Below are 27,608 nucleotides of genomic sequence, written 5' to 3' on the forward strand. Positions count from 1 at the left end.
CTTTTGTATCCCCCGCCCCCTGCCGAGTGGCGCTCAAGTGCCTGTGGTTGCAGAGTGTGAAATATTTTGCTATCCCGCATCCTGTACACACTATACTGTGTATGTGTGTGTGTTAGTGTGTGTGTGTGTGTGTGTGTGTGTATGTGTGTGAATCTATGAGGGTGAGCCCAGCAGCTCCTAAATAAACAAGAGCAACGCTTTGGCATTTTCCGTTCGTGCCAATATGTTTTTGGACTGCCCTTATTTTGTAGATCTACACATACGCACATATCCCAGTCCATTCCGGCCGGAGCATGCTGGCCATTTGAACTTAGCCCAGCGAGGTTAGAGAGCGAGAGAGAGAGAGAGAGATGGATAGAGAGGGAGGGACAGATACTATTTCAAGCATTACTTTTACTGTTGTAGTTGTTGCATTTTTGGTTGCTATTGTTGTTGACGTTTGTGTGGTTTTTGAATTTATGAAGCGACCCTTTCAACAAAACACCAGGTCACATCCTAAACTAAAATAAAATTACACATCCTGACTCTGCCTAAATTAAAGATGACTCTTTAACACGAGTTCGCATATACATATAAGTGAAGATTTATATCGTCGCTGAATTGTAATATTTTACTATAATAATTGAGTTTGTTTTCATTTTAGTAATTTAAATTTGTTTGTAATCAAAAAATTCCTTAATGGAAGATTCTTGTGGGTAATCATTTTAAAACTGCTGCAGATAATGAGAGATTCGTGTGGTTAAAGCAATACTGAGATTACACCTGAAAATAAAACTAAAGTCAATAAAATCGGATCAGTTTTTGATTCCATGTTTGCAAATACAAAGACAGCATTGTGTTCACCATTTGTTTGGCTTTATTGATCATATTAGTTTCTCATTGTTAACTTATTTGCTGTACAAATACAAATATAAATTCACTTATTGACTTAATTCTGTTAGTGTTGAGCGCGAAACTGTGGAGCAGGTGCTGGATGATTGGCCACTAAAGCGCCCAGGCTCGTCTGCAGAGAGCGCAAAATGCCAATGGGTATCTATAAATGGATAATGTAATTTAACGAACAATTAAAAGTGGTACAAGGGACACGAATGTTGGTAAACTTACATCAAGTGCATTGCCCACAATGCTGTTTTGTGCCTGTGGTGCAATGACGTGGCTGGTGACAACCTGTGGCCGCTGTGCGGCAACCTGGGAATACTTGTGCTGGTGCACCACCTTTGCATCACTCTTGGGCGTGGCCTTGGCGAGAAAGAAATATAAAATTTAGTTAGTATATCCTGTGCTGACCATAAAAGCCAACAAAGCTAAATAAATGAACATAAAATTCAAATGAAATTTGACTGCCACCGCAACTAAGCGAACAAACCCAATAAAAACAAGTAACCAAAAAAATACATGCACAAAATAATGGAAAGCAATGCAACAAGTTGGAAAACACATTTTACAAAATTAGATGTGGTCAAATGTTTTGACCCACAAGCGAAAGTTGCAACTAAAATCCAAAATGTAGCTAGTTGCAGGCCATTTTCAGCATTGCTGTAGGCTGTCTGAAGTTTGTTCAACAGCGGGTGTGCAGGTGTACGGTGCGTGTTTGTGTGTATCTGTGTGAGTTGTGTATAGATGTGAATTTATCTGCCACACCGCACCTCAACACTAGTCGGTGTGTGTCTGTGTTTCCTGTGTGTGTCCCCGTGTGGGTTTTGTGTCCATTTTGTTTGTGTTGCCGTCGTTGGTATTTTGACTGTTACCTTCGCCGGCTCATCAGAGTGCGACGCCTGAAGGAGAGTCTTTCCTTGCTCCTCCTGCTCGTGATCGGAATACTGCTGCTGCTGCTGCTGAGTTATGTAAACAGTGCGCTGACGTTGTCGTGGGCGTTTCACACGTAGGCGTTGTCGCTTGACAATAATTAGAGGCGTCACCTCTTGTGTACTCAGTCCAACCTCTGCGGCTGTTTTAACATGATTTTCATTGATTTGGCTCGCCGCAGTGTGGTCTGACTAACATGCAGAGATTAGCATAAATTCAAAATACGCACACACACACACATTTATATGAATGCACACACTCAGTTTGGTTTGTGTTGTCAGTTGAAGCTTAAATTAAGTAGGGCTTTTTGTCGCAGATATTTTTTTTATTTCCTGAACTCTTTCAAAATGGGTTAAATTGAGTTGTGGCAAAGAATGCAACACCAGGCGAGTCGATATAGGCATGTCTGTCTGTATGAACAAGCGGATCTCAGAGACTAAGCTATGCAATATAAGCATACAATTAAGAAATTATATCATTATAATTATCTATAGATTCTTTTTGGCAGATGTTAAACATTCATTGTGTATCTAGACAAAATTCCGCTACAAAAAAAACCAATCAGGTCAAGCAGCCTAATTTAATTAGTAACACGATAATTTATAGAAATTACATATATAAATAGTCTAACCAAAGACTATATAGATACCTCTCTATATAGATATAACACTATAGACGTTGATTTACCTCTTTTCATTACGAACATATTTCAATGGGGAATCCCATCTGAAGTTTTTTATATACATTAACTGATCTGTAGATTTGCCGACTGCAAATCTCTCACCTCTTCTCAATGATCTTGAAACAAGATCCTAAGCATTTGAAAAATATTTACCATCCTATAACACTGTCTTATTCATCGCAGTGGAATTTTCAAACTTTTACTTACATTTTGTGCAATCAGCGAATATTTTTTGTGCGGAGGCTTCACCTTCTGCACATAAGAGGGCCGAGCCGTTGGCAGCAGAGGCTCATTGTCCAAAGGTGCCGAGCTAGCGGATTCGTGTTGTGGCTGTAGATGGACAGAGGAGTGTTCCACCTTGCCGGGAACATGCGCCTCGGAACCAATGTAGCCATGCTCGCCAACCCTGCCGCCAAGAACGGCACTGGCGCCAACGTCATCGTTGGCCTGAGCCGCTGCATATGCAACGCCAGCGGGGGAACCTGTGGGAAGACAGATGCAAGTTTTATGCATATTAATTAAAAAGTGAAATATTAATTAATGCGAGAGAATACCGTTAAGTCCGCCCCTGAGACCAGCCGCAGAACGCGCTCCCCAAGGAGTGCCCGCCGAGGCGCTAAGTCCGCCGTGAGCTGCGTCGCCTGTCAGCAGTCCACCCAGTCCGGCGTCCGCATGATAGCCGGCGAAATTGACGCCCAATTTGCCATCGCGCAGTGTAATAAGCTGAAGAAGACAAGATTGAGTAGGTGGGGAGAAATTAGTAAGAGATGGAAAAGGTGCTGTGAGTTTGGGGCAAAAGTTAGTTACACAGCGCGTATACTTAATGTTATTGAAAGTTGCTCTCTTTGTTTAGGCACACAAAACTTTGGCACAAGATGCCGGGGCCATTTTTCACAAATAGTCAAAGTTTTGTGCCGTACCCTCCTAAAAAAAGTTTGAGTGAAAACCTTAAGAATACCTTTCTGGTAGGCAACAAGTTTTCCTACACATAATAATAATTTGGGAATACAGTGGCCTGTGTGGCCCCAGTTCACATTTCCTGTGGCATGCCGAGGTGTAGTTGCCCAGAAGCGTCAATCAATTTAAATTAGGTTGTGTAACTTTCTAATGAAACCGCCATACAAATGATATTCAATTGAACACCTGCTTTACTATATTTCAAAGACATTGACCCTAAATCAAGTCAAAAATAGTTTTTGCCCATAAATCAAAATCACTTCAAAGCATATTTTAGCAATATTCTATTTATGATTTACTGTTTTTTTTTTTAACTTCAGGGAACGAGGTAGAAATACTTTTAGAAGTTCTGAATAAAAAAAATAAAAATAAAGAATAACAGAGACAGTCGCCGGTTTAGTATTTATTTTGGAAGTTGTGAATGAATTGAAAAATAATGAATGGAAAATTGAAGCTTTGTATTTGTTTTCAGTTTGTGTTTTCAGCCGGTGGTTATTGGAAAAGTGGAATTATATTGAGTCAATTGCAACACTAAACAAGCCTAAGAGCGGGTAACTGGCTGTATGTAGGGCATTGAACATTGAAATTGTACTATTTCCACTTACAATTTCATAACTTACCATTTTGAAATTTTATTTATGAGCTACTTACAGCTGAGAACACTCGGCTAAAGCATTCTCCTCTGTTTGCATTCTTCTTATGTACAATAACTTCTCCTAATTAATATGGCTTCCGTACATAAACATATATTAGTGTAAAGACTGATTTAGATATGACTTATGGTAAAAATGTTGACTATGTTAATTGGAGTTCTTTAAGATTTTCTGCTACCTTCCATCAGTTTAGAATGTGTAAGTCTACATATCTCATCAAAATTAGACTTTTACATTTTGCTACTGCTGTTGTCTTTTATTTTAGTTGTATTCAGGTCAATGGGTTTAAATGTAGATAAATGTGACATATATACATCTATATTAAAGTAATTAATAAAATGATAAACGGCAGTCGATTGTTCCGATAAGAATAGTTGATGCTATCAGAGAGTGAGAGATGTGCAAATAGAGAACAATAGCAAAACAAACTGCACTCTGCCAGAGAGCGGTAAACAATAAGAACTGATACTGATAAGCGATTTGAAGGTAGGCAAAGCGACAATATTTAAACTTGCTTGGTTTGAACGCGCCTCATTTGAGTTTCACACCTCACCTCAAACTGAAAGTCAAAGCAAAAGACTAGCTGTGCAAGGTTGGTGAGTGCTAGTGACTTTGCAAGTGCCACATGTCGTCATGTTGACAAACACAACACAGCTGTTGCTGCTACTTCTGCTGTCGCTGCTGCTATTGTTGGACTGGCGCCTCGTAAATGGTGCCACGGCCACCTGGGGCCAGGTCAACAAATACGCCAGCACCCTTTACACACAAGACGTTTACCTGACGCGTGCCAACAGAACCACGGATGTTGCATATGACTTACAGGTAAGTGAAAGTCCTGTTCAAATTTTCCTAATCGGTCTAAACCAAAATCGCCCAGAAAACTGTGAATTTCTTCCTGTTTTTCTTTTTTTTAAGTAGTTTAGGAAAATATCTTATTAATAGAAAAAAAATACTTTCTTTGATAAATCTTAAAAGGCCTAAATATTTTTCTTGATAATTCAAACTAATGTTCTTATAACAATTGAAAAATATGTTAAACGCTTAAAATATTATAAACATTGCTGTATAAGAAGAAAAGTAACGCAATCGTTATCAAATTACGCAGCCAAGTTCATAATAATATAATTAATATTTATTTATATTTTTTTTGTAATTTAAAGATAAATATATAATATATATAAATAAAGCAGATTGTGTCGAATAAAACCGTAGACAAAGAAAAGTAGCACAATCATTGTCAAGTTACACAGCCAAACTCATTCACTACCCACCTTTGGCAACAACATCAGATTAACAACTGCAAACCGCTTAAAGAATTCTTAGCATGAAAATTGCTTTGTCTTTTTGACTGAGTCACCCAAAAGGTTAAATGTTATTGAACTGTGTACGAGCGCAGACGCATCAAAGTTGTAAGCTTCTGCTCTTATAACCCTCAAGATATGCTCGGCATTTAAATTGAATTTTAAGTCCAAATCAAGAATATATATATATATGTACTTAAAGTCTTGCGTGCTCGTGACGAGTTTGAAAATTGCGACTTGCGCTGATATCTTTAAAATGTTACATTGTTTTTATCTCAACCAGAATGCTGGTGCAAGTGATACACGATATATGATAACAGCGGTGCATGCCTACGATCTGACACCGCAGGAGGTGAACGGAGGCGATGGTGGTGCAGCGGAGCTGATAAACGGTGGCGTTGGCCAACAGCATGCCACAGTTCGTGTCCTGAGGCACAGGGCAGTCGACCAGTTGCACTTTCAGTTGGTCATTTTTGGAATTGACCTGTGAGATTGTGTAAGTTTTTCCCTTTGTTCTCTCTCTCTTTATGTCTGTCTCTCTATCTCTCTCCCCTTGTTGCTACTTTATCGCATTGTTTAATAAGTTTTAGTTCGTATTTTGTTTTTTTGTTGCTTTCCAGCGAAATGTCTCGTAATTTAATTAAGTTCAAATTAAACTGTGAATTCAACGTTACAAAGTTCCTCCTTCAAAATAACTGCGACGACGACAATGATGACGATGACGTCAGACAACAACTAACTAAATTTAAATAATGTCACAATTAAGAGCATGAGTTGCGCTTATTAACATGAAATATGCAACAACAAAAAATGCCGTCCGGAACTTTGGTAGTTTTCCACGTGCGCCAGCTTGTCAGAAGTTTCAGATGCAGCCCCACTCGTAATGAGATGCAAATGCAGTGTTGAACACACACACAAGCACACATACGCATAGACATTCACACACACACACACACACACACACACACAGAGGCAACCGCTTAGCGGTTTGGTTTGCAGGCATAAGTCGATTTAAGCGCCTGATAAATTCGTTTTAATTTGGGCCCCTCAAACAGTCGAGACTCCACTTAAAATCCAATATTCACGTAAGAGGATTAAGCGCGATTACGAAATAATTTGCATATATATATATATATATATAAATATATATATATGTATGTACACATACTCGTGCATGTTTATAAGTCGCAGAATAGGCTGGAATAATACATCAATTATTAATTATCCAATTTGACGTCTGCTTTTGAACTGAAAGCTGGTGGCGAAAATTTGGATTCTAATTCATAATGGTTGTATCAATAATGCTTATTCTCAAATATTAATTAAGTAATTAACTAATTAGATTAAATAATGTAAGTAACATTTTTCTAGCCAACTCTTAGTTGAAGCAGAATGCGCATTAAAAATATATTTATATCTTTAGATTTCCTTGTAACCTAATCTCTTTTGTGACTAGCGCAATATTATATATTGTAGCGCTGGGATAAACAAATAAAATAAATTTAAAAAAACGGTTTTAACGTAAGCAAGATTTTGATAAGCTATACAAAATAAATAAGATAAATGCACAACAAATAATTTTATTTAAAAGTTTTTTGTAACTAATTCCTAGAACTGAAATCGAGTTTGAAGTTGTTTTGTTTGTCAACACCAAATCTCTGTTAAATCTATAACTCCCAATGGTTTTGGCTGAAAGTAAACGCAATTGTTTAAGGAGAAGATCACAGTTGAGATTAGAGAATGTATGTCTGCAAAGGAGCAATGAATAGAAATAAAGTTTGTGCAGCTTTTGCTGAATTGAAAAAATATTTATGTTTCAGCTTATATAGAATCGCCTGGGCTTTGTTTGCTTGTCAAATATTTGCACAAATCCATTTGTTGTGGTTGTACAATGAGGGCATTAAATTTAATTGAGTTATCAACCAGGGACGTTTGTGAATGTGTTTATTTGCACTATTTACGAAGCTGCCATAACTTTTGGATAAACATCAGGGAGTCAATGGTTAGAGCAATGGGCAACATAAACATGCAACAACAATGCGACATTGTGTTGAGCTAATTTACGTTTACATTGCAGATTTAACTGATTGCAGTCGTCTTAGGGACAATGACAGTGCTTAAAACCGCCAAGGTCCTAATCCCTAATAATTCGTAGCTCCAAAGTTCTTCAGCAAGCGCTTTGGGGTGCTTAGAAATTTGCATGTTTTTTCTGTCATTCGTTTTTTTTGTTGGTGAAATATGCGCTAAAATTATAAATCTCACTGCAGCCCATTTGGAAGAACCCATTACGCTAGCCCCTTCATTTTAATTTCAATTGTGTACAATTCCCACGATTTAGTGGATTTTATTTTTATTTTTTCCTTTTTTTTCGGGTGCACAACAAATTCAAATTTCATGCATGCGTTGATTAAAATCTAAATTCAACTGCCGCCCGCAAGCGAAGGACCACAGTAAGCAAATAGAAATAAACCTAAGTGCAAAGATTTTCAAGTTGCGGCCTGCCAACCAAAGTAAAGTGCCTAAATTGTTACAGCTGGCGGCAAGTCCAACAAATGCTGTTGTCCCGACGACAACAAAACTCGCAAAGAATTTGAGCATGCCGACGACTCGATACGCTTCCAGCACGGAGTACGACGGAGTCACAATCCCATTTCAACCAGTATTTGAATTTATTACAACGCAGCAGGAAAAGCAATAGATATTTTGCTCTGCTATTGCTATTGCTATGAGCAATATATGAGCCAATAACAGAAAACTGAAATGAATGCTCTTGCGCTCTGCTCTGTGGTTGGCAAGAGCAAGAACTCTGTTCTGTTCAAGCTCGTGGCAGTAGCAGTGGAGAAACGAAAATTTGCAATCAGTGAATTCAACTAATCAACTGGCTATTGTTGTTTATCAAGCACAATGTTGCCATAGTTGTTGTGTATACTAGCTGGGGTAACAGAATGCCATAGAATTGAAATACCCTCTGCAAGGGTATAAAAACTGCACCAGACAAACAAAAGGCTGAAAATAAATGGGGAGAGGATGATACATCACCAAAAAAACACCTCCCCAGCGGGAAAACATGCACCGTGCATTTGGCCTTTAGCCACCTGAGTTGATAGCTCGACACAGGTGCGGCACTGTGCAGCTAACACCCGAAGCAGACAGGCGGCAAAATGGCTGTTATGCGGAAAAGTGTTGCATAGTTGTTTGTTGCAGTGAAAATCTCTGCTACAGACACGGGCGTTTGCACAATACGGCGTATGCATAATAGTTGGAAATTCCTCTGTGAGTCACATCAGATGAGACGACGTCACCTTCTCAAAGGTTCAAGGTGAGCACTGTTATTAAAATGACATTTATCTAAGACTAAAGACCGCGAACTAACAATCCAAAAACACAAGTCGTGCTCAAAGCTCGTTGCTTAATAATAGGCGAGTGTTACTGAGTTGCCGATCTGATGGCATTTTAATACTCAAATGTAATTAGTACTTGTGGCTAGGCAGGCAATTATATACATATGTACGGGCTATTGGATAAGCTCAAATTCTTTATTGCTACATTTTAATAGCCGGTGCATTGCGAAACAATTTAATGAGCCTTGAATTCGCAGCAGCGACCACTTTTCACTCCACTCCACTCCACTTCTATCCACTCTCCGCTTTCATCATTCAACAACCCCACAATTGCACTTGATGCCAAATTCCGCAAATCAAGGCTTTGCGCGTATTGCGGCAGTTACCATTTGAATATGCAACAAAACCGCAAATAAAATCAACACCAGCAATTTAACCTCTCTTGGTCAGCTTTGCTACATTGGCAATCCGTTCTGATGGTAGGCCAGTTCATGCAGCAACATTATTCGACAATTTTGTTTGCTGCAGCTAAACAGGTAAATTATTCTTGAATTTATGAATTTATGCTTACTTTAAAATGTTTCTGCTGGTTTTAGTTGTAGTGAGCAGAAAGCTAAATTAAATTTGATACTAATAATAATTATAAATTACATAAAAGATACATTGTTCACTAAATGACGTTGATTATTTAATCATGAATAAATTGGATTTTTTTGTCAGTGTTTAATGCAACTGTTTTTATAAATTTTAAGTTGAAAATAATTGTTGCAGTATAATTTCAAAAAATTTGATGGTTTTTTAATACAGCTATGCTAACAAAAATGCAGTTATTGGACAACTGTAGTAAAATCTGGAGTAGCTACCAAAATATCAGTTTACGTCAAGTTTTAGTTCAATGACTAAATAAATATGATGAAATAAGACACTTGAGTAAAACATTATGATTGAAATTGAGTGTAAAATGTAAACAAATTGTAATTAAGCCCTAAGTCCTCCAGCAGTTCTGCTTAACAATTTTCAAAATTTGCGCATGGCCGCTGTCACATTAAAACGGGTTAATTAAAACCAATTCGAGACCCAAAGCTCAAAGTAATACATGAAAAGGTCTGACGCATATACCATAAATTAAAATTTAAAAATGTATGTTGATTTTTGTTTGTTTGTTTGCCCGTTTTGCTGTTAGTCAATCTTTTCAACGTTGTAGATAAAAAATACAACACTGTAGGTAGCTGCCAATGGCGTTTTGATTGTTTGATGGCACCGTATGTGCCACATGCACAATAATTGAAATATTTGCGTTTCACAAACGAACTGCGTAATTACTAAAAGAATTAACCACAAAAGAGCGCCAGAGGGGGTCTGATGGAGCTAATAAGGTTTTTTGGCCATAGCCATATATATATATATATATATATATATATATATATAGCAATAAGGCAGTGGCCGTAGCACTGTTTGCTTAATTACAAAGTTTGCAAACAGCACACATGACTGCATGGCAAGTAAGTAAGTGAATATAAGTAAGCAACTATGTAACGGAGTTCTTTCGACGTACAAACAAGAAATTCGAGTTCAAACTTATACTTATTCGGTACTTGGTAGTTGGTACTTGGTTAAAGACTCACCTGAGCTGGGGCCAGTGTGGCTTGCAGCATCAGTAGGCAAAGTGCACCAAATATGGCAAACATTTTCCGGCTAAAAAACAGGAGAAACAAAATTAAATTTCTTGCTTGGCTAGCAGCTGGCAAACAGCCCAAAGCCTCACAACTCAGAACTCGTTGCGCTGCAACATTTCAGTATGTGCCGTCCAAAGAGAAGCTTTGCACAAAAAACAAAAGAGTCGTCTGTTTCTGTATGCGAAACGCGTTGACTGACTGGACGGTCGAGAATGTGGCATACTCCACCCAGCACAGTGGCGTAGCCATTCAAAAACTAAACTGCCGACTCGCCCTGGGGCTGTATGCAAGTACATAGTATCTAGTTATTATGTAGATATACGTTCTTGTTTTATTGCAAAACACATTTTGTACCTGTTCACTTTTTAGCGTTAGCTTGGTAAATTAATAAATCTCAGCACTAGACACAAAAAACTCGTCCACTCTCGTCGCGATTTCGATTAGCACTGAGCCTGAGCTTGGCTCTGTCTCTGACTCGAAGTCTAGCTGTGAGTCTGTGTCTGAGTCTGGGCTTAAACTTGAAACTCGGCGATTAGCGATTTCCTTCTGTGGTGCGTTGCTACTGTTGTAAGCTGCGAACTGGATTTGAGTCGCAATTAAAATGTAAACGTCTGTTTATATAGGAATTGATGTGTTCAAAATCTTCCATTAATTTATAATGGGCATATATAGGAAAGCCGATCAATGGGCAAGATAAGCGCATATATGATGAAACCATGAGTTAATTACCATATAGAATATATGCTCAACGCGAAAACATCAGCTAATTAAATAATTTCTTTACAACCATCATAAATATTGTTTTATGTAACTCTCATATTTTAATTACCACAACTTACACCCATATATCTATATATATATATATATTTAGAAGGCTTTTGCGGTTGCCATTGCACATACGCCCCAATGTAGAGTACAGGAAAAAAAAACCGGTTCAATTACTGCAGTTTCAATTGCACTGCGTTGCTTAAGCCCCATTGAGGCCCTGACGCAAAAAGCTTTTATACTCGATTCAAGCCAACCGATTCGGCTTGAAAGTTTGGCAATGCTGCATGGCCAACTGGCTAGTTGCAGATAACCATAAAGTCGCTATTGTCGTTTAATACGCTTCATTGCGTTGCTGCCACTAAAGTTGCTTCACTGGCAAATGTGGCATTCAAATGTGCGTATATGTGTCACTATTGAATGGGTTACATCCTCAGCGGCTCAACGGCTTCTGGTTATTTAAATCGTTCCGCACAATTCAAACTCGACGCAGAAATCAAATGTTAAATGCTATTGGGCAATGTCGCTTGCTGTTGACAATTTCATTCTTTAGGCTGGCTGCTTTCAACTCTGGCCAATTTTTGTCCCGCTGGTGAAACGCTTAGTGATTAACGTTCTTCTGTTTTTTTCTCTTCATCGTTTCGTTTTCGTGCCTAATAAGTGCTCATTAAATATTCAAATGCCTGCTGTCTAAATGGATTTGGCTTGTGTTAGATTTGATTGACCACCCAGCACGTGCTTGTTGAATTTAAATACGAAATGTGAGCGAAATCAAATGACCAAAAAAGGGCCGAAAATATAATTAAATGCGCTAGATTTGCCGGCAACCTATTCCGTTTTATTTATTTTTTTCGAAGGCTCGACTAGGAACGCGTGTGTCCTTTCAATTGAATTCACAAAGATTCGGTTTTCAGCTTGGTTTTCTAATAATAATTCCGCCCGTGTGAAGTTCCCATTTGATCTAATTGAATCATTAGGCTTTGACATTGCAAAATATTTTAATGTGTTTTGCTAATTGATTGTTCAGTCAGCATTCACAATAATACATCAAGTATACGTAGCTTAAAATTCAAAGCAAGTCTAAATTTAGCTTCTTGTATTAAATTGCAAGTCAGCATTTTAGCGATTAATCTGTAAAATACTATTTAAATATAAGTCTCGATTTAGTATTAATCATTTTATAAATATATTGAATGTTTTCAATAGAATATATACATTGCGATTTATTTCCTGTGATCTTGTTTCGTTAACCTTTCATATCAGGCATGCTTTAATCATGCTGGCGTCACTTTTAATTTGTTTCTGGCGAACATTGATTTCTTGTTGACTGATGCACCGCTGATATGGCTGCTGCTGACGTTTTTCCGGGCTGTTTTTTGTTGTTTTGTCTTCTCGAGTGTAAGAGCTATCAACATTTTTAAACGATGCTCAAAAGTATGCAACATCGTTTGGCTGGCTTTTTAGACCACATAATTAATCAGCGTAAAAGCATTGCCTGCTTTTAGGATATACACATAAATCGCTTAAAAGCTGGTAATAATAAAGTTCAATTGAACCGTCAACTGATGCTTTAAAGGGCAAGCGGTTAGATTTTAATAAAAACGTAACTTTTCAACATTGATTTTATTGTTTGATATTTTTGCGAGTGAAAGCATCTATTCGATTTTATTTTGCCATTCGCCATTAAATTTATATAGCTGTATTTGATTTATTGAGTTTTAAATCAATTAACGTATAAAAACGAAAAACTATTGTGGAAGAGAAAACAAGTTTATGATAGATTTTATTGCTGATGGATATTTTGCAGCAAATGTCCGAATAAATTCAATTAAAATGTTCGAAGAGATTATAAAACATATAAATGTGTTTTGTTTTTCCTTCACGCCAAATAAAAATAACAAACTTTGACATTGACTACATATATTTTTTTTTTTTCGTTTTTCTGTTATATAAATACAAATAAACTAGTCTTACAACAAATTTACATATATCACAAATTGACAATTATAAAATAAAACAACTAATAATAATGATGGAAAATGCATCGAAACACAAACGCGCACACATACAACAATAATCACACACACAGAAACCCACCTAAGATTTTTACATATATTTATATAAAAAAAAGGCCGACTATGCACAACACTGAGAAACGTGTGCGCCTTGTTGTTGCCCGGCCTCAAGGTCAAAGGTCAATTACAAAACTAATTACAAAATGATGTAAACATAAAATGTAAATATCAACTGACACGCTTGTGCGTCAACTACGCCAGCTCCTCGCGCATCTGCTGTCGCTGAGCTGACAGCTTAAAGTTGCCGGGCACGGCAGCTGAATTGCCCGCTGGCAGTCGGAGTGGCGCCTCCACCACAATGCCTGCCGCTTTTTGCACCCCTTCCGGTGCCTGACGATAGCTGCCGGTGAGGCGACCCACAAGATTGTTCACTGCACGCAAAGTCGATATGGGTATCTGTAAGTAGAGGGCCAAACGGCAACCAAGTCAAAATTGAATTGATTCGCAACGGGTTGCGGCTCAAAGACGCTGCGGGGCTTCCAAAGTGATTATAAGTGTGCACGCTTACCTCGAAAATGCTGTCAATTAATGGCCTCAGGCTGAAGAACGAATAGCTTGGCTCAGTGGCAGCAGCAGCAGCAGGCGCATTGTTGCCAGCAACATTTGACATTGCGGCGCCCAGATTGCTCAGCACCAGAGCCGCATTCTGTTGCACACTGTTGCTGCTGCTCAAGGCGGACGAGGGGCGGTCATAGTGCACATAGTCGTTACTGGGGTAGAGCAGCATATTCTGCACCGGCATTGGCTGCAGCAGCGTCTATAACGATATCCAATAAACATAAACATATTTAAACTGGCCATAATGAAATGTTAATGCCATTATAAACGATAAAAGCAAATTAAATATTTATATGTGTTTTTTATTCAGTTTTGTAAAGCAGAGAAAAAAAAACCGGAATTTGACTATATTATTAAATTATTGTAAGTTCATCAGCGCACATTAAATGATTAAAAATTCAAATTTTCGCAATTAAGTAATATTGCAGCAAACGAACAAACGCTTGATAGTGATCTATCCAAATTTAATTTATAAATGTGTTTTTAATTTTTCAAATTTTGATCTAAAAATCTAATTTGTTATTTTTTGCGAATTCAGAAAAGTATGCAATAGAAAAGTGGTGTCAGTTTTTGATTATTTATTTGTCCTAATTTGAATTTTTGATGTTTATTTATATATTTTGTTCGTATCTCTTACTTACATCGTTGATTAGCATCAGCTCGTGTCGTTGTCCTCTTGCATAGCCAGTGACCCGTGTAAACTCAGTGACCAGGTGGGTCATGACCACCAGCAGCACAAACCATACAAAGCGGTCCATGGCTGTGATAATTATCTGCAAGAGACAACAACATTGATTGAATGTCATTTCGTCGAGTGTAATTAAAGTTGCCATGTACATCGTTGTCAAAACTCATTCTCGCCATTTGATTGTTTATCTCATTTATTTGCCGGCAAAATACATTGATTTTGCAATTAAATGTAAACGACACTTGCGAAGTGCAATTGTAATTGCAATCGCTCAACAACTCAAAGTCAAGTTGATGCTGAGTGTTTCAAATTGGGAAACCGATCGCAATGCGCTCCCTGACTGAGCCGAGCATTGGTTGACCACGTTCTGTGGCGCACACTCAACCAGCTAAATGGTTTTGTACCAACGGATCCATAGGCACACAAATGTTGATTCGAGTTTGGCTAACAGCGGAAAATAAAAATATAAAAAAAAGAAATAAAACCAGCAACAAAGTAGTAGCAGAATTTTCAGCTGTTGTGGCGGCGGCGGTGGCTGCTGCTGCGATTCTGAAATGTGGATTAGCACAAGGCCAACTTGCCGCATGACGTTTGCCAGGCGTAACCAGTTTTATGCTGTGGCTGCCTCAGTTTCATGTGGTGGGCCGAGCGCATCGAGCATCAAGTTTTTCCACTGGCAGCGTACTTTTCGCCGCTTAAGTGTGTTTTGAAAGCTGTCACGAACCAAACAGACGCAGCTGACGGTCGTCTAAGGCGCACCAAGTGGCGTATGAGCAATATTCAACAGGGCAGAACAATACCAGTTTAAGCCGAATTCAATTTGCCATACATGACAAGTTCAAATGTCAACCTAATAAATCATACACTCTGATGATACATATGCATACATTTAAAATATATAAATAAATAAATTTCAGCCCGCATAAAACAGATCCCTTGTCTGTGTTTTTATGTTGACTTTTGTGATTGCAATCAAGATTGCCGGATTTTCAAACTCTGTTTGGTGGGATAAAGCGGAGCAGGGGGCGTGCTGTGGCATTCATCAAGCGGCACTCACTTTGCATAGTTCGCCACGCTGTGGAGCTTAGAGACCAGCCAAGACTAATTGTACAATTGTTGAAATTATATTTTTATTAAATTACTTTAAGATTCTGCCAGTGCCTTGACATAGATCGTTGGTCATGTGCAACATTAACAATAACAATAAAGCATCATGCTGCTGTGTGTAATTAAATAAATAATTAAGCGAATGTTAAATCTCACCCTGACCCTTGTCAAAAGGGGAAGGCTACTTCGAATCGGCGGTCCACAAAAAGATTCTGTTAGCTAATTTTTTTTAGACGATAACAAAACGCCGCTAAACGAAATACAAAAACAAAAACAAAACAAACAAAACAAAACAAAACAATGCGCAAAAAAATGAGGTAGAAGCAGAGAAACACGTTGAATGGCAAAATGCTGAAATTATTAACATTCGTTTAGGAAATGCATAAATTAAGAAAAACAGTGATTCATTGAGGCGATAACGGGGAAAAAAGGCAAAACAAAACTGTAAAGGAGTTCAACAGACAAAACTGACATAAATATGCGGGCTGTAAGCCAATTTGAATTCACTGCCAGACTGGTCGTGACACTTGCCCATCCTGGGTGTGGAAGTATCTTTTTTTTTGACAGTTTCTTATTATTATTCTGCACATTTTGAGTGGGTAGCAAAATTGTGCCTTTTGTTGTTGTTGCGCTGTTGGTTGGGCCGTGAAATTCAAAGAGCTTAAAGAATTCAACAAAATGGCTGCTAAAGACAGAAGCCATACCACTTAAGCGCATTGCAAGATAATAGAAATATATTTATGGCTGTCTTAATAACTTTTGTCATTTTACTTATTTTATATAGCATTTGACGACGGTATCAATAAACAATGAAACCCTTTCATTCGTTAACAAATATTAACTTGGTCGTAGTTCAAAGCAGACATTTCATTTTTAAAGTACTCAATATTTTCAAATAGTTTCGTTAAGTGTTTCTAAAATCATTTCAAAAGAAAGCATAGTCGATTGTAAATATATATATATGTATAGTGTATTAGTATATTTCTAGATTTGTATGCAAATCTTTTGTTTGGGGACCACAACAAATTTTTATCTGGCAAAGTGCCTGAAGTGCATTTGTATTTAAAATTCATTTGCATATAAATACCGACCAAGTGAGAGATGAAGCCAAAATTGAAAGTTTGCCAGCTCCATTGTGGCCTGGTCTCTGGATACCATGGAATTTGCTGTCGTCTTCAAATATTTATCAAACAGCTTATGCACATACATTTCCATTTCAATTGTTGATACTCTGATAAACACATATACAAATGTAATTAAAATAACATTTCTGTCACTTTGTTGTGCTCACGACAAGATCTCTTTCAGTGCTTGTTTTATTTTTCTCATTGGCCCAACATGCGTATACGTTATGTGCAAAGTATACGCAGAATTGAACCGCAAATGAGCAGCTTTAACAGTGGCTTCTTTGCAACGCATCCGCATTTCTGTGTATGTGGGTATTTGTTTATTGTTTATTGTTTACTGTTTACTGTTTACTTTTCTATGGCAGTGACATACTGTTTGCATAACGCGCGAAAAATCTTTTGTTATTCTTTGTCAGAACTTTGGCAAATATTAAAAGTGCAAACAGAGGCATAAACGCGCTGAAAACACATAATGCTAACTGGATGGCAATCTGCGTGGTCTATGTTATACCAGGATATGCAACAGGCTCGTCCTTGAACAGATACACACACACACACAGAGAGGGAATGAAGGATATATATATATATATATAAGTACACACACATATTAAAGCACTGTTGTATGAGTCCCAAATCTAAACAGAATAAATTTAATTCAAGGAAAGCGTAATGGCAAAAATCGAGTGCTTTCTTGACGTGGTCGCCTACGCGAAATTTATTTAACTCCTTTGTTTGTGGAATGTCAATAAACGTTAATAATTTTGCTGGCAAATCGAGCACTTTAAAACCAAAAAGGAAAGGGGTAACAACGCACTTGCCCACGGCCAGGATTGTGTTTACATTGAACGCTTCCTTAGTACTTGCTAAAAATATTGGCATACGCTAAACTTTTTGTAAACGGAAATTACTTTAAGGTATAAATAATTTTCAGTGAGTTTGTGATGCAAAGGGGTGAGCTCATTTAATATCAATATAATTCCAAGGGACTGAAAACACATTATTTTTAGATTTTGTCGGTGAGAATAGAAGCGCACTCACTAAATCTCTACTTGTCTGGTAAGGTAATAAAAGTAAATGCAGTTTAAGTTTATAGGAGGTAACTACGCGTCAAATCACTTGTTTTACAAATTCTGAATTGCAAAATTGTAAATTTGGAATACTCCTTAAAATGTTTCACACTTGCTGCTTTTTCATTTCCAATTGACATAGTTAATGGCTCAGTGAATCTGTAGATTTGTATCCACACAGTGATATTTAGCTTGGGGATATCAATTAGAGCTTATTGTTTTCACATTCCAATTTAATATGTTTTAATAACATTTCAACAGATTCAAACATAATTGCTTAAATTATGCGGAAGCCAAAAGAATTTGAATTTCATATTTCCGGCTTGAGGCCAGACAAACACTTCGAACACCATCTTTCCACTTTCCATCTGTCCTGGGGATGGGCAAAATATCCGTTTTCATTTTTGGTTACTTTCTATTTCTGTTTCGGTTGTTGTTTTTTTTTTTCTATTGATTTGTTTTCATTGGGACTGTTTTGGCTGTTTGGTTGCCCTGCAGCTGTTTATATTACACTGCTGCAAAATTAATACTAATTTATTCTAATTATAAAGATAAAGCTAGCTTTTTGCTGCTTGCGGGCTGCTGTCGAGTAAAAGTTTTCCCTGGCCCCAAAATAAAAAAAAAAACCAAAAAAGCAAAAGTGTTGAAACGAGTTTGAGAACTTTAAGAATTAATTTTGACCGCTCTGCAGCTTCAGCTGTTGTTTGAATTTATTTACGCGCTATTTATGTTTATTAATTATTCATATTCCGTGAGACTTTTACGTCTCACAGTTTAGAGCATTCTATCCAGTTACCAGCTACCAGTTATCAGTTACGACATCTTGCACAAAACGCAGATTGTAGTATTCAATTCTAGACAAGTTTCGAGGAACGCGTCTGCTTTTCATTTCAGTTTGCTCAGTCTGCTCTTAATGAGCCAAATAGTAATTGCCCATTGCTTTCAAGTGGATACCTCAAGTGGTTCTTGCAACATTGGCCACCTATATGTGCCACTTATATTCGAGTACTGGTTTTATTTTGTTTTGATTTTCTTTTTTTGGCAAAGCAGGAACTCACCTCGTTTGTGATATAGACACTGCGTGCTGCTGCCATTTTGCCAATCAACAACTCAGTACGCTTATTTTGTTTGGATATGTTTGCAATACTAATACCAATATCGGCTAAGCAATTGTATCGACTACAATTCGAATTCGTGAACGTGAACGTGAACGTGGATGTGAAGTGCACCTGAACGCGTCTGCGCAGCAACTGACGGTGGGCAACGGCTGTGCTGCTTATATTCAGCACGTAGCACAGTTCTAGTCGAGGTGCAGCTGCTCGGAGACAGCTGATCTTAAGTCTGAGTTGCTGTGTGTTGTATTAAATGACGCGGCTCGCTGCAGTCTCCGTATATACATATATAAGTTGGGGCTCAGTTTGCACAAACAAATTGAGCGGGCACGTCAGAGAATTTCTTTTCAGACCGCTTTCTCAGCGTCGAAAGAAAAACTGGTTTAAGCGCGAATGGAACAAAAATAAAAAGTGGATTGGCTACTTTCAGCGCAATTGGAGTCTTGACTGTTTTAGCGCTCTGACACACTTACATGTCTCGATTTTCATCAAATCAGTTCTACATATAATTCTATTTTATGGACAACATCAACAACCTTTTTTTTTTTGTGTTTTGTTTTGTTTGTTTGTATGTATTCTCAGTGCCATTGTGCGCGACTTTAAATGGTTCTGAAAATTGGTGAAGTTCACTGAACCCGTTTGCTCAGAGCACAGCTTGCTCACCTTACGTCGAAAGATCGCAGCTCACAACTGACCGAGTTTTCATGCAACAATGCCAAGCCAGTCAATGTCCACAGCCACATCCATAACAGATCGCCTGCAGTCGCACTCTACGCGTCCATCATTTAGCCACTTATTGTTGCTGATGAGGTCGGCAAATAATGCCATACATACATGGTACATACATACATACATACATACATACATATATTTGTATGTACATTCGAGGCATTTGCAAAGCCTGTCATCAAACCGGAACTGCCTTGAACTCGAACGTAGCTGCATATTTAATTACGCGATGCGGTAATCGAAGCAGACCCAAAAAAAGGCTGTTAAGCCGACTAAAACGAAATCATCAAGAGTGCGCAAGTGCTCAACTAGCATATACCCTGCATATAGGCAGGGTACAGGTGGAAGTCTAACTATTGTTAAAAAGAAACGAATTCTATATTTATCGATATGTATCGATAATTCCGGCTAAAATGCTATACCAACTGATATATGCAATTAAAATTGCTATCTAGCGCTTATGAAATTATTTGATTATTCAATTTTTATGCTGCAGCTGACAACAGTTTTATCTAAGAAATTTTTGCGGGGTATACAGCTGCTAAGCAAACTGATTTGAGCAATGGAAATTGGTATATTACGGTTGTGAAATTATTTAATAATTTATATAATAATAAAAGGGGCGTTGGGCGTCATTCAGCGTTGAAAATTAACTTGATCATCGAATCGAGTACGAGAACATTCATATTAAATTCGGGGGTTTTGTGTACCATAAGGTCACGACAAGAAGATTGATGACCTTATTGACTTGGGTTTTTGATGCTGCCGAAGAATAGATAGCAATGCCTACATTTTAAAAGGTCACGAGTGTTAAATTTTATTAACTAACATCATTTACAAAAGTTTGTTATAACCTTTACTAACCAATTTGGGATCGAAACTGGTTCTAATAAGAAGTGAACGAAAAGGTCAAACACACTCACACACATTTAAAACAATAGCTATAATAAAGGCCGGAAACAGTTGGTGGCAGTCTTATTAAGTTGGCCATAGGCGCACAGATAGACCATTTTGACAATCCATCTTATTAACAGAACTTCGAACTCGAAAACATATTGCTTAAATTTCTGATGAGGTTAAGACAATAAATCAAATTATGCGTGTGAATATTAATGACGCCAAATGAGTCTGTCTTGAAATAGGTATAATATATGTGTTGTTGCAACTGATCTCCTCCACAAAAGTTAAAGTTTCTCTGTGTGTGTGTGTGTGTGTGTTTGGAGAGTATGCTGGCAAAGTTTTGCACACACAGAGCTCTTAAACTTATAACCTCCATTAGCATTTGTATCTCAGGCACACAGATAGATGATGCATTGAACCTGCAATAATGATACTGCTCGTAAAACGGCAATCACATTGAACTTGCTGTCAGTTTGTTTGAATTGTTGTTGTTGTTGCTGCTGTTGCTGTTGTTGTTGTTGTTGGGAAGCATTTGATTTGCTCGTGATTCACTTAACGCACCCTTTTTGTGTGCAAAGACAAACATAAACAGACAAAAGCGCACTCACAGATACATCCACAAGTGCTTTAAACGGATTCAGATAAACAGTCTGTCGAATCGATTGACCAGACATTTTTCAGTTTTTGTTTACTGTTTGCTATTGGGCATGTTGAGCTTGTTTTGAGTACATAGAAACATTTAATACACAACAGCAAAATGTTGCCATTTTCGATATTCGATTGTAGTCTAAAATGATTTTATATACACTTTACGAATTAGGAGTTAGCAAGAATAATTCTTTAAAATTATGGTGACCATAACTTAATATGCATATAATTAAATGTATATGTTAATAAAGCTTGCCATAGCTATCATTATGGCTTTAATGGTTGGACAACTCTAGAGACACATAACTCTGAGTTTTATTACTTCAATTGTTGGAGTAATAAAAGAGTATAAAAGTTTCGCTATAGGCTTAAAGTAATATGCTTAGCGTGCATTTCTTTAATAGGTATTTTCGTAAACGGTTTGTTTGCCAATTTAACAAATTGTAAATCAACAGTGGCCACAGCAAACAAAGCCGCAGCAGCAGCTGCTCGACCAACTTAGTTAAAATGCAATCGACAGTTATTGACCCTAAACTTGAACTAGAAACCAAAAAAAAAAAAAAAACACAAAATAAACGGCATAAAGCGTAAAATTCAATTCAGTTGAATCGGCCAGCTATTTATGTTTCTGTTTCAGTTGCTGCTGGTTTGCTATCTCTGTTTGCCCCACTGCTGGAGTTGCATAAATTTGAATAGTTTAACAATGGTTCGTTCAACGGTCTGGTGTGCACCTTTTATCTGGTCACACTTGCGAGTATATTCCCAGGCAACAACAATAACAAATAAGCGCCAATGAGCCCCTGACATTGCTCACGGTCAGCTTTATATTTATTATTACCTGTTTTGCTTCCATTTTATTTACAATCATAAGCGTTTTGTGCCTCCATGCCACTGTGCCACACTTTATCTTCGTCGCTTTGTCGCTTTGTCGCTATTTTCGTTAGCGTTTATATTTGATTTACTTAATTTTTCGGCTTCTTCGCTTGTTTACTGTTTTTTTTTTCGTTCTTTTTTTTCGGAACGTGAACTTTTGGCGAAAAACAGTTGAGAAATTGTGGCAACCAGATAGCCGACAAATTCTCTCTCCCACCAATCATTTCCCAAAAGCCATGAACGTGAACCCAAACACGTGCAAGAAGCACGGCGCAACTGTTTGACGATAAGTGATTTTGTATCTATTGCTGTGTCTATAACTGTGTGGAATTATTCATGTGTGTGTGTGTGTGTGTGTGTGGGATACCAGTCGAGCCTGACGACTGCTACTGTTATTGTTTATTATCTTTGGGCGGTTCGTCTTGGCTTTGGCTAGGCTGGGCTCGGCTCGATTTCATAAACTTTTTCGAGTTACTTTTATAATTTGCTTTGTGGCTTTTGTTTGCATATTTCGTTTATTGTTGCCGTTGCCATTTAACACATTCATTATTTTCGACAATTCGATTAGAGCTATTTTCTTTTCTTTTATTTTCATTTTCTTTTCTTTTTTTTTTTTTGGTGCACAAGAGGTTCTCAGAACCGGTGGAGTGGCAAGTGCTCTTGTAAAACAATACAATAACAAATTGCAGTAGATTCAATTAACTTTGACCACTTAAGTGCTCGCTGCTCAAAGACTTAATTAAGTATCGTTAAACAGTACAGCACGAGTAGAATAAGAAGAGACGTGGAAAATTAAGTGAACGCAATAAAAAGTGAAACTACAATTACACTAAGCAAAGTTTGACATAGAAGGCGGGGTCAATGTATCGTAAATCAAGCGGCTAATTACTGTTATTCAGCACTAATCACACACACAAACACACACACACACACAGTGGCTGATAGATTGATGTGCACACGCCGCAATTGCCGCAACAGCAGCAGCCACTTAATATCCAAATAATCAATGTAATTAATTTGCAATAATTAAATTACTTACACACACACACACACACAGACACAATTTCGCTATAATATAAAACAATAAAAAAACACTTTTTGCTACACACAATAGTAAACAGTATGTGTACGTCATTTACAACTTTTACTACATTTCTCAAACAGCTCGTAATTAATGTGCATATTTTAAATGTACCTCACAATGAGTATGTTGCGCTCCATGCAAAATACTAAGAGTGACCGGGCAAAACAAAAGAAGTAATTTACTAAATGTTAAATATGCGGCACGTTCACAGGAATCAATTATACATATTCACATTGACAAATAATCGGTTATTTAAAATGCACTCCCTGACAATGCTGTGTGTTTAAACCCAATTAAAATTCAACATTATAATTGAATGTGAGCAGAAAATAGAAACCAGCAGAAAAAGTAAATTCAAGGGAAAAAGCCATCAGCAAAATACCATGCTCTGCATTTCCAATAAATCAATTTAATCTTTGGCATAAAAACGGTTACTTACGTAAATCGAATGTAAGACAAATAAGTTAAAGGTAAACGAATTGGAATACTGAGAAAATAAATTTTCTCGATATAAGCCGAACACTCATAAAATATACGAACAAAAATAATTCCCATAATATTTACTCTGGGAAATATTCGTTGAATTAAATAATAATAAATTTTGATATCTCTGCACAAACAGGTTTGTGTTCTAGGTAAGAAATGGCAACTTGGGCGGAATAAAAAAAAATATAATACAGAAATAGATAATTGTTGAATACAATCACGTGTAATAAGCTGTGCAACAAGTTTCCAAGCAAATTAAAGACTCAAGCAATAAAAGTATATGTGTAGCAAAAAACATAAAAATCAACTTTAGATTCCATCAAAAGTAGTTTGCCCAGATTCTGATGAGATTAATACCGCGCCTGTCTGTCAAACAACTCTTCTTGCCAGTGACTTGAGTTAATTGTTTCGCGCTGTGCTAATGAACTTTGTCCAGAATTAGTGCTGGGCTCAGACTCAGACTTACCATAAAAAAGAAACTGCTTTCAGCAATAATCAAATGCTGTTTCTTGTTTGTACGTAAGTCTCTTTATAACTGAAGGCGCCTTGGTTTATATCCTCTGCACAGTCGCCTCGCCCACAATCGGCAAAGTAGACCAACATTAAAGTGAAATGCTCTTTGTAGACAGGCAGCAGGCAATTATGCAAATTTCAAGCTGGCCACGTTAACATGGCTTGCCTCGGCTAGTTTTTGCCGCTATCTGCTTAGCTCCCCCCCCCTCTGTCTTTAGTGCAATTCCTATGGCTGCGCTTACGTGACACGGATCACATTCGTCTTAGTTCCTGAGTGAATGGCAGTGTCTGAAATCGAAATTACAATCACCACCCCACCTCCTTTTCGTGTCCGAAAATAGAATAAACGAGCTGACTGCACAGTGACGTCTGAAATCGACGTGAGTACAAAGCAGTTAAAAGCGAAACACATACGTAAATCGATCAAGTCAGAATACAAAATAAAAAAAGGGAAGCTAAGCTGCAGCACTGAATTTAAATACTGAATAATATATATTTATATATGTATATATTTCAGCTGGGATTGGGACAGCGCGTGTTTTTTAATTACAAACAAATACTTTGTAGAGATATTTAAGTAGTTGGAAATAAATCTTATACTCGCCTCATTCTAAAATTCATTAATTATTCATATCACACAGTTCTACCTTCCGTTGGCTTTTGTTGCAAGCATTACGCAACTGAGCCGCACGTCATTAATTAGAATATCCAGCCATCCAGCAAACATTTTTGGAGTAAGCCACTTAACACCGCAACAAAAACAAAAGTTACGGCATACGGATACAAATACATATAATCACTGGCTCTGAACAAAATGTAAATGACTCAAACTTCGTCAGAGACTGAAACTGATTCAGGCTGATTCAGATGCAGATGGGGCAACAACAAAAGATACAAAAAATAAATGTGTTTTAATATACACACTTAAAACGAGACATAATTTTTGCAATATGATCTCACTGTGTATACAAAGATCACTCGACAACCACAGACAGGAAACCGGCTTATCAGTAAAACGAATGTGAAGAACAACCTGAAGATATTTGTGTGTGAAAACAAGTAAGAACTTAAAGAACAATTTAAAATAGTTTTGTGAATTATTACAATCATTTTTTATTTATTATATTATGATGCTAATCTGAGATTTAATAATCACTGTAAATCCTACGCTTGTCACTGAGATCGTATTTTAATAGCAAGCTTGTTGTCTTAATGATCATTGTTAATAAATTGCTACTCAATTAAATGAGAACCTGTCCTGAGATAATTGTTATATGTTAAACTATGGTCTATACTAATTTAAGCATTGTGGAATTAAAAAGCAAACATAAAAATAAACAACAATTGACTGTAGTTGCTTTATTTGACTACCTTATCCAGTTGACTGCGTCTCTCGATCATATTTGCGTCGATTTGAACAAAGAATTTCCTAAAGATTCTACGGGAGTTTGGGATTTTTTTTTTTTTTTCGTCGTACAGCGCACAGAACTTCACTTTATTGACTTGACTAATTTCCGCTTGAATGTGAATCTGTGATTTGGCACTCAAGCGGCTCGCACTGCCAATTTTTCAGTGATGAAGTTTATCAAATAGATAATACGATCCAAAACACAACAAAACACAACACAACACAACACTTTACTTCATAAGCGACCGTTTCGTTTTGTATGAAATTCGCAACTGAATACTCAAGAGTCTCTTACAGATACTCAAATAAAGCTTGTCCGGCCGAAGTCAAGCCAAAGTCAAAGCCGGCAACAGAAACGAGGTGTTGCCTGGTAGGTTTTCGATTTCAGTTTCGGATTCGGTTTCGGTTTTGCGTCTCGGGCGCCGGCTAACGTGTTTGCGATTGGCTAGGGGGGGGGAGGGGAGGGGCTGAAGATACCTCCTCAGCTGTTTGTCATGTATCCAAGTATCCATGAGATACTTGCGCTTGCGCGCTACCTTTTTTTTTCGCAACCATTTCGCGCTGTGTACGCGAGTTCGGCATTAAGTGTTTCACATCACGATAAAGCAATAGCAAATGGCTACAGAAAATAACCACGCACGACTGCCTGCTTGAAATGCTGATTAGCTGGCGTTGCTCAGTTGCTTTAAGCCAGATTTTGCTGCCTATTCGATTAATATATTGTTGCTGCTGCCGCTGCTGCTTCGGCCATTGACTGGCAGCGAATTGGCTTTCTTTTCCGCATGGGATTGCAACACTATGGCAAGCTGCATGGGCAAACAATTAGCAACTTTCACTGCGGCAATTTCTAACACCGCTACGATAAGTAGTAAGCTTATTAACTGACTTATTGTTACAGTCGCGACTATAGAATCGTAGCGAACCCATTTTTAAACTGTTTGGACTGCTCGATTGAGTCATCAGAGAGCTGCATATGCGTCATATGGCGCTGCACGCTGCAAATATTTGTCGAGCAATTATAGTTTATATAGTTTACCTGTTTACAATTGGACTACGCTTGATTTGACTGTCACAGTAGTTGTAGTCGTTGATTGCTTTTATGGGCCTTACTTACAGCCTAGAATTAATATTTAAATTCGCGTATTTTAATGCACTGTGCGCTGGTCTAAAACCATTGCTCAACTGGCACATGCATCCTGAAACTTGTTGGTATTTATTGCAGTGAGTGGCTCCAAATTTTAGAAATTTGTCGAGGTCATTTTTTTTAATTGTGTCTGATCATTTAGAAAACAAACTAACCAAAATGCCTTTTAGAGCGTAACCATAGATTGATAAATAATGAAACTAGCGCGTTTGGGTCACAACTGATTAAAGTCAGCTCCAATTTATTGCGACGTCAACTTAAATCAAATTTTAATTCAACTGTAGGCATCCTGCATAATAGATTTATGGGCGCGTGTATGCGTGTCACTGGGCAAGGACAATAATTGTTTGAAAACGTACGTGATTCTATTCCGAGAAAAGGACGAGAACTGCCTCCAAATTCTACTTCTATTTCCCCACTTGACCGGCTGTGGCATTGTATGAATAAACGAATGATTTCTAGTCACTAAATTGCAAACGCAGTTCACTACGAATGTGGCACATGGCGGAGAGATTCCAGTGGCTTCTGGCCGTATAATGTGCACACGTGATGCCATTTCCCTGAACCAAATTATGGTCACTTGTGTGTTAACCACAATCAACGAGGCATTACAACTGAATGGCCGAATGTGTCTATAAGATTTGGCTGCACTCGACTCCAACTTGGCCAGCTGCGATAAGCGCTCAATCTCAATATCAATGATAATGATGATGAGACACAAAACAGTTTAATTTATCACCAGCGGAAATGATGCCAAGTGTTTTGTCTTCGAGTCGTCTGTCTGTGAATCTTGAATGAAAGCTTGCTTATAGTTTATTTAACACAATGCTGATTTTCGCTTGCCTTTGCGACACGCAATTTTTTGTCATGTTTGCCAATGACCTTTGTATAACAGCATCATCAGCTAC

The 27,608-nt window shown here is 37.6% G+C and overlaps 3 protein-coding genes across 4 annotated transcripts; 1 reads left to right on the forward strand and 2 right to left on the reverse strand.

Moving 5' to 3' along the window:
* Positions 1-833: 833 nt before the first annotated feature.
* LOC6561298 lies at positions 834-11,053 on the reverse strand. Its single transcript, XM_032734252.1, has 6 exons — positions 10,771-11,053; positions 10,366-10,435; positions 3,043-3,211; positions 2,696-2,970; positions 1,105-1,239; positions 834-1,033 (listed from the first exon to the last, which is right to left on the reverse strand). The coding sequence occupies exons 2-6, from the start codon at positions 10,426-10,428 to the stop codon at positions 938-940; spliced, it is 738 nt and encodes a 245-aa protein (XP_032590143.1). The 5' UTR covers positions 10,429-10,435; positions 10,771-11,053; the 3' UTR covers positions 834-937.
* Positions 4,657-6,159, forward strand: LOC6560735. Its single transcript, XM_001986161.2, has 3 exons — positions 4,657-4,920; positions 5,683-5,895; positions 6,020-6,159. The coding sequence occupies exons 1-2, from the start codon at positions 4,732-4,734 to the stop codon at positions 5,887-5,889; spliced, it is 396 nt and encodes a 131-aa protein (XP_001986197.1). The 5' UTR covers positions 4,657-4,731; the 3' UTR covers positions 5,890-5,895; positions 6,020-6,159.
* Positions 11,054-13,201: 2,148 nt separating the features above from the next.
* LOC6561223 lies at positions 13,202-25,771 on the reverse strand. Of its 2 annotated transcripts, none has more exons than XM_032734551.2 (4): positions 25,520-25,771; positions 14,456-14,587; positions 13,765-14,013; positions 13,202-13,652 (listed from the first exon to the last, which is right to left on the reverse strand). In XM_032734551.2, the coding sequence occupies exons 1-4, from the start codon at positions 25,547-25,549 to the stop codon at positions 13,449-13,451; spliced, it is 615 nt and encodes a 204-aa protein (XP_032590442.1). In that variant the 5' UTR covers positions 25,550-25,771; the 3' UTR covers positions 13,202-13,448. The 2 variants fall into 2 exon arrangements, with proteins under 2 accessions (XP_032590442.1, XP_032590441.1); XM_032734550.2 differs by lacking the exon at positions 25,520-25,771 and adding an exon at positions 18,862-19,012 and having other exon boundaries at positions 13,203-13,652.
* Positions 25,772-27,608: the final 1,837 nt, after the last annotated feature.

Source organism: Drosophila grimshawi, unplaced genomic scaffold, assembly GCF_018153295.1.
Source record: "Drosophila grimshawi isolate 15287-2541.00 unplaced genomic scaffold, ASM1815329v1 contig_1367, whole genome shotgun sequence".
In the NCBI taxonomy this organism is placed as follows: Eukaryota; Metazoa; Arthropoda; class Insecta; order Diptera; family Drosophilidae; genus Drosophila; species Drosophila grimshawi.

Coding starts and splice junctions, on each gene's coding strand:
- LOC6560735 (XM_001986161.2), top strand. CDS start 4,732: ATGTTGACAAACACAACACAGCTGTTGCTGCTACTTCTGCTGTCGCTG. Junction 4,921..5,682: donor ATGTTGCATATGACTTACAG/GTAAGTGAAAGT, acceptor TATCTCAACCAG/AATGCTGGTGCAAGTGATAC.
- LOC6561298 (XM_032734252.1), bottom strand. CDS start 10,428: ATGTTTGCCATATTTGGTGCACTTTGCCTACTGATGCTGCAAGCCACA. Junction 3,212..10,365: donor CCACACTGGCCCCAGCTCAG/GTGAGTCTTTAA, acceptor TGTCTTCTTCAG/CTTATTACACTGCGCGATGG. Junction 1,240..2,695: donor ATTCGCTGATTGCACAAAAT/GTAAGTAAAAGT, acceptor TTTCTCGCCAAG/GCCACGCCCAAGAGTGATGC.
- LOC6561223 (XM_032734550.2), bottom strand. CDS start 18,897: ATGGCAGCAGCACGCAGTGTCTATATCACAAACGAG. Junction 14,588..18,861: donor GTGTCTATATCACAAACGAG/GTGAGTTCCTGC, acceptor TGTCTCTTGCAG/ATAATTATCACAGCCATGGA. Junction 14,014..14,455: donor AGCTGATGCTAATCAACGAT/GTAAGTAAGAGA, acceptor ATATCGTTATAG/ACGCTGCTGCAGCCAATGCC.